This window comes from Cydia pomonella, chromosome 28 (assembly GCF_033807575.1).
Source record: "Cydia pomonella isolate Wapato2018A chromosome 28, ilCydPomo1, whole genome shotgun sequence".
Classification (NCBI taxonomy): Eukaryota; Metazoa; Arthropoda; class Insecta; order Lepidoptera; family Tortricidae; genus Cydia; species Cydia pomonella.
In genome coordinates, this window is record NC_084730.1 from 6,053,457 (window position 1) to 6,062,519 (window position 9,063).

The 9,063-nt window shown below is 38.3% G+C and overlaps 1 protein-coding gene across 1 annotated transcript; it reads left to right on the forward strand.

The window, feature by feature from the left end:
* The first annotated feature begins 508 nt into the window (after positions 1 to 508).
* Positions 509 to 8,413, forward strand: LOC133532908 (mitochondrial potassium channel-like). Its single transcript, XM_061871770.1, has 6 exons — positions 509 to 883; positions 3,112 to 3,261; positions 3,889 to 4,051; positions 4,795 to 4,973; positions 6,150 to 6,225; positions 7,350 to 8,413. Exons 1-6 carry the CDS (start codon positions 629 to 631, stop codon positions 7,613 to 7,615), a joined length of 1,089 nt encoding a protein of 362 aa, XP_061727754.1. The 5' UTR covers positions 509 to 628; the 3' UTR covers positions 7,616 to 8,413.
* Positions 8,414 to 9,063: the final 650 nt, after the last annotated feature.

Here is a 9,063-nt window from a genome sequence, read left to right on the forward strand (position 1 = left end):
AATTGCGACGTCGAGTTGCGGAAACCCAGCCTGCGAATACGAATAACGAATAACGAAGGTGCTAATTGTAGCCTATTTCGCTAGAAAAAGTGTCATACTTTGCTTCAAAAACTAGACTTTTTTGATGGCATCGTCTAAGGGCTGAAATTATCGTACTTTTGCGTACGATAATGCTCTTTGGAATGTATAACGTACCGGAGCCCAAATTATCGTACGTGTACGACAATTATCGTACGCCTGGCAACACTGTACTGACATACTGTACGCGTTTGACACTGTTCTAAGCGTCATATGAAAAATTGCGTTCAAACTTTAACAAAAAAATATAGTGATTGATTGATTATCAAGACTATTTTCGTATATTGCATAAATTACTATTTATAAAACAGATAAAAGTATTTCGTTTATATTACTTTATTTTCACATAGCTTAAGCTTCGTGGTGAATATCTTGAGAATTGACAATAAATACTGAACGCGCTGTTCTAAAACAAACTGTCAACCACATTTTTTTTACATCACTGTCAAAAAATTCAATGTCAAATCCCATTTCGCACGGGGTGATATCATTCCGCGTAAAAATGGAAATAAAAACCGTTTAGTAACTATAAAAATCATATCATGCGACCATGGCGGACCGTATACGCAATATAGCCCGAACTCTCCGTTCGAAACTGAACATGCCCGTGACAGCCACATCCAGCCGTCAGAAGATCGACGAAATGATCACCAAGTACATGCCTGCTGATAAGGTCGCCGATTTCGCCGACAAGATGAGGAACGAGCCCATAGGAGCGAAGGTCAAAGAGCTGGTGGCCCGGTATGAGAAGTTCACTGGAGTCCAAGAGATAATGGCTATTCAGAACACCGTAATCGAGGCTCAGGTAATTTGCATTTTTCACGTCATTTCGTCTATTTTGAGAGTTTCGGCGTGTTTATGCAGCGCTGCAATGACTGGCGCAATTCATAGACAATCTGATGCAATTGCAATTTATGTAGTCTTAAGTTCTCTTTCTAACTAATAAGGTAGATAGAGAAGCAAACAATGGTTACAAGTCAAAAACTAAAAAAATATACCACACAATTGTCTATTACGGCTTTTTATTATTATTTACTGCTGAGAGGTCTATGTTATAATTTTAAATATTCATATTTATATTATGAACCCAGTATCATTTTGTGTAAAGTAATTTAGTTTATATAAAATTGTAAAGTCAGATTAAGCACCACTTGCACCATCCCACTAACCCGGGGTTAAGGGGTTAAACTGAAACCCAGTGTTCAATTGTACTGGTAACCATCGTAACTTCAGGTTAGTGGGATGGTGCAAGTGGCACTTAGACTGTTAATACTTCAAAATGTATGTAGGGTAATTAAAATAATTGTTTCACTTAGAAACAATTAGTCATATTAATTAGCTTTTTTAATAGACTAGTGTGACATATAAATTAAAAGTGTATAAAAGGGCTTATTTCTGTTTGGTTTTCATAGAGAATTAAGCTCTTTGGAGAGACACTCTTCAAATATAAGTATTAAATGCTGTAACATGCAAAATGTTTCTTATCACAATCTTTAATGGTTTGATGTTGTAGATTATTTAGTTGAACGTTCTGATAAAAGATGTATTTGGAATAAAAAGCTGTTATCACAGATAGATATGCATTGAGATTTATAAACAAAATCTGTATCAAGACTACATGAAAACCGGCCAAGTGCGAGTCGGACTCGCGCATGAAGGGTTCCGTACCATATAAAAATGGCAAAAAATATGTTTGTTGTATGAGAAAAGGGCCCCCCTTAAATATTTATTTTATTCTGTTTTTAGTATTTGTTGTTATAGCGGCAACAGGAATACATCATCTGTGAAAATTTCAACTATCTAGCTATCACGGTTCATGAGATACAGCCTGGTGACAGACGGACGGATGGACAGTTTGACCCTTTGGGTATGGAACCCTAAAAAGGCATGTAGTGCTCGAGGTTGGATTAAATAAATAAATAATAAATATTACAGGGACACAAATTTACTAGGTCCCACAGCAGCGGTATCATGGCCGTGTTTTTGTCACTTGTCATATCATGCGTCACTTTCGCACTTACATATTTGTTAGAACATGACAGGTATGGTGACAAATGATAGACAGCCGTCCATCTTAGCCCTGCAGTATTAATAAAAAGGCTACAGCCACAGTCAAAGACAAAATTCTCATAAAGCCCAATGTGATTTGCAATGTCCACTCCGTAACTAAGTAGGTTTTCTTTTGTTTCATGCTTTCACCCACGAAAATCACCCTAATTGACTATACTACAAGGTTTAAAATAAAAATAGGAAATATTAAACTAAACATGGCAAATGCTTATACATTGCATGGTTTTTTTAGAGACAAGCTCCTATTTCATGCATTCTATTTATCAAAAGTTTGTTGTGAATCTTGTGATACAGACAATTGTAAATGCTTCACATCACATGCAAATATCAACCAAAGTTCAAAAAAACTTGTTTGAAAATAACACATAATTCAACATATATTGAGAATGCTTTGAAATAAATCAAAATACATTGTAAAATCTATATAGTGACACTCAAGAGACCGAAAGTTTTTTGGCACTATAGAGTTTTCGTTATATAGAGAGAAATTCATATTAAAGTAACTATAGCCAACAAATTTCAACGTTATATGGAGTGAATCTTTATATTATGTCATGTTATATGGAGATTACGCTGTATTTCAATAGGGGGGCGCGCGCCACACAGCGCGCGCAAGGCAATTCCCTCGTGCACAAATCGGCCAGTGTAGACGTGCCCCGTCTAGGCCAAAAAAAACGCGCGCGCCGTCTACGCTGGCCTGGCCTAATAAAATGCGACCACAATAAACTCAGAAGGTCAGCGCTGGATAAGTCGCCAGCAACATGCTGAGATAAGACCATTTTGCGGCATTTTCTCTTTTTCATGTTTCTCTGTTTTGTATCGTTTTCTATTTTGTGTTTGTGCTTATGAATAAATTATGTCTATTCTATACTTAATACCTACCCAAGGCTTATCTTCCTCCTTCATCAATTTCCTGAAAACTGGTTTCTGTGTGCCTGTCTAATGATAAGTTTACTATCGCAGGAGCGCTTCGTCTCAGCCCAGGACCGGCGACGCGAGCTGGGTCGTCAGCTAGCCAACATCGAGGAGCGGCTCAAGGAACTCCACGCCGAGATGCAGAGCACCATGAAGGGTGATGACAAATATCTGCAACTGTGTACTGAGGAGCATAAGGTACAGCCACTTCTCTCTCGTGTTGTCATTAACATGCTTGAATTACACGAATGCGACATTGAGGGCGCAAAGAGACACAAAATTCTAATTTAACTTTAAAGTTTAAGGTTGTTTTCACTGGCAAATTTCAAACCCTGTTCCCTTACACCAATCCTCTGTGTTTCAGAGACCAGAGAAGACGAGTCAACATAATCAATACACTAATAAACTTTCACGATGTTTACACATTATTTCAATTAAAACGGAACTTAATCGCATATAAATAAGCTTGAAAATTACTTCCATTTTGAATGACTACTTTTCACATTTCCAAGGCTGCACTCTGTATGATGCCATACAATTTAATAATAAGTGACTTTCTCTCTTAATGGTCCCAGAGAGACTTCAAAGCTTCAAAGTTTTCAAGCTTATTTATTTGTGATTATGTTCTAATCAAACGAGCGAGCGAAGCGAAGTGAAGTACATTCAACATGGAACACACGGCTTACTACAGATACAGTTCAATCTCTATGGTGACTTAAATCTATGAGTTAAGGGCTCCACAGTCCTTGCAATAAATCTCACGCGGTATAGCAATAAATAGGTGCATTCAATTACATATACAATACAATACATTGCCTTTTCCAGCTCATAATCCAAGAGCGAAACCTCCGCACTCACTTCGCGGACGCAGAGAGAGAGGAACGAGAGCTCTTCGCACGCATGTCAGCCGCTGTCAAGTTAGGTCACGAGAGAGAGAGGGCACACGCCGAGAGAAACAAGTATTGGTACATCGTCGCTTCTATATTTGGTGAGTGTCAACTCATTTCGCGGGCGCAGAGAGAGAGGAACGAGAGCTCTTTACTCGCATGTCAGCCGCTGTCAACGTAGGTCACGAGGGAGAAAAGGCGCACGCCGAGATATCAGGTATTCGTACATCGTCGCTTCTATATTCAGTAAGTATTAACACTGTCAAACTCGGACACAAGAGAAAAAGAAAATTCAGCCTTGTCGGCAATGTTGGTGGACCTGTTTTCGAATCCAGGTCCGTGTATATTTTTGTTATGAACGTAAATATGTTTCCCTAGATGTAGATAGTTTTCTATCCTCTGTATCTTTAGGTATTTAAATAAAAGTAAACTGGCTCCTTAAGCCAGTTGAGGGTAGATGAAAACATTACATGTTAAAATAATGTAGGTTAAAGTCAGATAATTCAGTCACAGATCCAGGCGGTTTTGTGTTTGGTTGGTTAACCAATAAATGGTATAACTACCCGAAAATTTACAAATTGTTTGTTTACTTTCATTAAAAACCCAAATTATACAGCGTATATGTATTTATTTATATAAAATATGTGTGGCCTTAAAAAAATAATACTATGATTCGATTTTATTTAGGTTAAATTAATATATCTGCTGAAATTTTGATTTCAATCATAAGAGGCGTTGCTCGTTAAATATAAGGTCTAAGGGAGAGCAGTATTTGCTCGCATTTTTTGTAGTACTTACAAAAAATGCTAGCAAAAAAAAAAAAGTATAAACTTACGTCTCTCAGGCACTGTCTTGGGTATCGCTGGCTCAACCATCAACAACCGACTCAAAATGGCGGAGTTTCGAGACATGATGGAACAGCAGATGGCGCGCTCGGCTTCTGTGCTCTACACGGTGGCTGGCGGGGGCTCGGCCTCTCGGCAAGATATCACTGAGGCTATGAAGACCGAGTTCGCTTACCAGGTAGACAATTATTATATACATCAACGTCATGAATTAGGCCAAAATATTATTTTATTAATACCTCTCTAAGGCTTATTGTGCATTACAATCTTGCCGGTGGAGGGCTAGATCACTTTTTCTTTAAGGGGCTCCCTGGTGCCAATGATCTTTGATCTGAATCCATTCGTTTTCTAATGTTTTTTGTAACTTATCATATTAACAGCAACGGCCTTAAGCAATATAGTATCCCATATTTACTTCAAAGTTCATTGTCTTCGAGACTCTTGGCATCAAAGTTGAACAATTTTAGGCCAAAAAACTTCTGTTAATTAGTTTTAAAATCTTTGACCAGTTTTTAGATACGTCAAAGACGAACCCAAATATGTAATTGTCGTATATGTAAGATCCTTCACAGAGGTCGAGTAACGAAAAAAGTGTTTTTCTTTTTCACTATGTTTAAAAAAAATCATTAAAAAAAGTATTCATTCTGTTCCAAATCCGGCAGACCAGAATAGAGATAAAAGATTGAAGAACCGATAGCTGTCTGACTTATATTTCTATCTATAGTGCAAATCTAGGAGTAACGACTCGGAACTTGTCAGAAATCGATGAAAACCGCGGGGAGCCCCTTAATATATAACATCAGTTTCAGTTTATCATTTCAATCCATACATGGTAGGATCATATAGATGTGCTATACACGTGTGCCCGTGAGGGACAGAACATACACAATGCGACCGAATTAAAAGCACGTTTTAACATTCCTGACAACATACCAAAACCAACCTACGTAATTTGGTCGGGTTCATTGTTACCCACCATAATAACGGTGGGCAACAAAAAACGTGTTCGTAACTTAGGACTTTTTAGAAGTAGACAGAAAGGACAAGCGAGACTGTGACATGGACAAACAATAATAGCGCTTTCTCTGCTACTCCTACTGAAAGATACATAAGTTTATCCTGTTCTGTCAATTCCCCCACCACTCATGCTCAATCCATACTAAATATTAGATTCAAGTTTCAATATTATTAGAACCTTTCAGAAAGCATATAAAGAAGCATTTCTTTTATTTCATTTGGGTTTTGTATCTGATGGTTTATATTGCGATATCTGTGTAATTTTTATGCTTTTTGATGCTTGCATTTTTTATATAGCAAAAAGTTTTAATTCAGTTATAATGTTGGTTGTTTGCAGGAGCAACTGGCGACCAACTTAGCGCAGATGCAGGACAACATCAACCATCTCGTCAGCAAGCAGACCTCTCTTATTGGTAAGGATTATCTGTGTTTTTCCTAAATTGAAGAAAGTCCGAATGTTTACAAGTGTTTCTTTAACACATTCACTGCCAGACAAAAAACGGCGCACTACCCCAGAAACCGGTGGGCTATAGCTGCGTACAAAACAACCCGCCCAGCGGGTTGTCCGGCATCTGAAAAAAGTTCACGAGCGCCCACAAGGTGGGTTCCCGGCAGTGAATGTGTTAACTTGCTCTGTTAGTATGTATGTATGTATGTGTGGGTCAAATCTTGGAAGCTAAATTTGACCCACTTCCTGATTTCCGATTGAGCTGAAAATTTAAATACATATGCAAGTTGGGTGACAATGCAATATTATGCTATCGTCGAGCTGATGGAGACAAGAGGAGACTGGAACTCTGTGATGAAACGGTTTATTCTCATCTGTGCCCGCCCCACGTGACCATCGCCATACAAGAGGCGGGCACAGATGGGAATGATTCGTATGTAGCGCCTATTCCCATCTGTGCCCGTGGGGACAGATGGGAAAACACCGATGAAACAACCCAAACCTACCTACCTAAGCAAAAAAAGGAGAAAAGATGTAAATTCGTATAAAAAATCGCGCCCCAATTTTAAAGCTATAATAGATGGAGGTGTTCTGCATCACATGTTTTGTGGCCAACTTTTGAGACTATATGTAGAACAGCATCATCTCAGATATCGAATTCTAAATACTTTTCTTTTTATACTTTAGGCCTATTTTTATTAGGGATATTGGCCTTTGATTGCCACGTCGACCAAGCAGTGATCTATTGTGACAGCCCTTTAAAGTTCATTTCTATTGCCCGTTGAATCCAGGAAGTTCCTGATTCTTTGGGCCGTAATGTTCTGTACCTCATAGGGTTGCAATACATGCCGCCCTAAGTAGGTACTTCTTTTAGACATTAGTGGTCCACAGGAACAGAGAATGTGCATTGCAGTCTCCTTGGACTCCTGACAGAACCTGCATGTCGCATCTTGTTTCTTTCCAATTTGAAATATGTGTTTTTTCAGTACAATATTGACTGGACACTGTAAGTTGAACTTTAAAACTAGGTACTACTGTTAGTCAAGTAAATAATAGCGACATCATGTAAAAGACTGTTTTCTTTCACAGAACACATAAACCAGCAAGAACATCACATGCAAACACAAATTCGCGATTTAAAAAAACTAGTCATCGCCGCGTCACAGACTAGCGCAAAATCTGACGCCGAACTCGCCAAAGCATTGTCTGTGGTCCACCAAGATTTAGACGACGACAATAGGGATAAGGACGACACACATAACAGAGTCATCCTGGAACCACAGCAGGTTATAACGGGCATTGGGGTTGTCATGTGTCTCGCGATTCTTTTGGGCAGCATTGTTGGCAGGTCGTGATTTGAAATTGGAATGTTATTTCGAATTTCGAAATAGTTTTACTATTTTTTGCAAATTCGCAGGCGAATGGTTTTCTTTTCAGACTAGTCCATATATACTTTCAAAGTTGTGTTGTAGATGAATATATGTTTTGGTTTTTTGGTTGGCCTGTTAGCTGGCACTGTAACATAAGCGAAAGTCGACGTGCCATATAAAACAATACGAGTCTGAATTTGCAATGACATCTACAACATGATAGAGTGCAATTTTCTGTGGAGATTGGCAATCTTTATTGTTTACCTGTCTCTAATTTTGCTACAGGGTTTTAGAGACTATTCCTAGTTATTTTCAATTTATGATGAAGACACTAATGTAATGCATGTGAAACTTATTGTGGTAATAAAAATTGGTTTTATACAATGTAACTATCTCTTTAACAGTATCTACTAAAACTTTTGTACTCTATGCCCAATTTGTCCCGAGTTGCTATATCAGTGAAATTTTATACATTGGCGTTAAGATTTAAAAATAAGATATTATACAGGAGTTAAAAGTTTTCTGTGATAAACAATACAATTTTTTTTTTGAATAAAGTAAATTCAGATTTTTGACCGTTGTGACCCATTTGTGTACATATTTATTTTTTCCCATAATTCTTGCCCCATGAAAAATCTTTGATCTGTCCTTTTACGCGGGTAACACTGCTTCTCACTTGACGGTTTTAGTTATTTATAACATAGGTGTAGGTATAGATACCAATGAAAATTTATTCCAATGTTTGTATTAATACGAATACAATAAAAAGATGATTGTTGTTCATGTGTAGTTTTATTTCACCTATATCCTTTATAGGGAGCGTGCATGAACTGTAGGAGGCAGCACAGGAGCCGTCAGATTTTTGGCGCGAGGCGTAAATGTGATGTTTATTGTTCCGATGTAGCCCACAAGATGGCAGCACTTACTATGCACAAGAAAACATGAGACGTGTAAATGTACATGTTTATGGTTCCGATTCAGTCCACAAGATGACAGACCCTCCAACGCGCACGGTCCCTATTGGTAATCAACTAGTCACCATACTAAAGAGAATTCGAAATTGAGGCGGATAGGGAGCGTGCATGAACTATAGGAGGCAGCACAGGAGCCGTCAGATTTTTGGCGCGAGGCGTAAATGTGATGCTTTTGTTCCGACGTAGCCCACAAGATGGCAGAATCTACTATGCACAAGAAAACACTTGACGTGTAAATGTGCCTGTTTATGGTTCCGATTCAGACCACAAGATGGCAGACCCTCCAACGCGCACGGACCTTATTGTCAAAGAAAAGTGTGTAGCCACAGTAAATTTACTGCCATCTTTCGACACATGATTAAAACTTTTAGAACGCCATTTGACTTTAATCCTTATTCTTTCACTGATATGTGTCAAACTTGTTAAATATGAAAAATTGGCGCCATTTAATAGATCAAA

Bases quoted from the DNA above. Each gene is read 5' to 3' on its own strand.
- LOC133532908 (XM_061871770.1), top strand. From the start codon at position 629: ATGGCGGACCGTATACGCAATATAGCCCGAACTCTCCGTTCGAAACTG. The intron at 3,262-3,888 runs GTACAGCCACTT...TGCCTTTTCCAG, and splicing joins TGTGTACTGAGGAGCATAAG to CTCATAATCCAAGAGCGAAA. The intron at 4,052-4,794 runs GTGAGTGTCAAC...TACGTCTCTCAG, and splicing joins CATCGTCGCTTCTATATTTG to GCACTGTCTTGGGTATCGCT.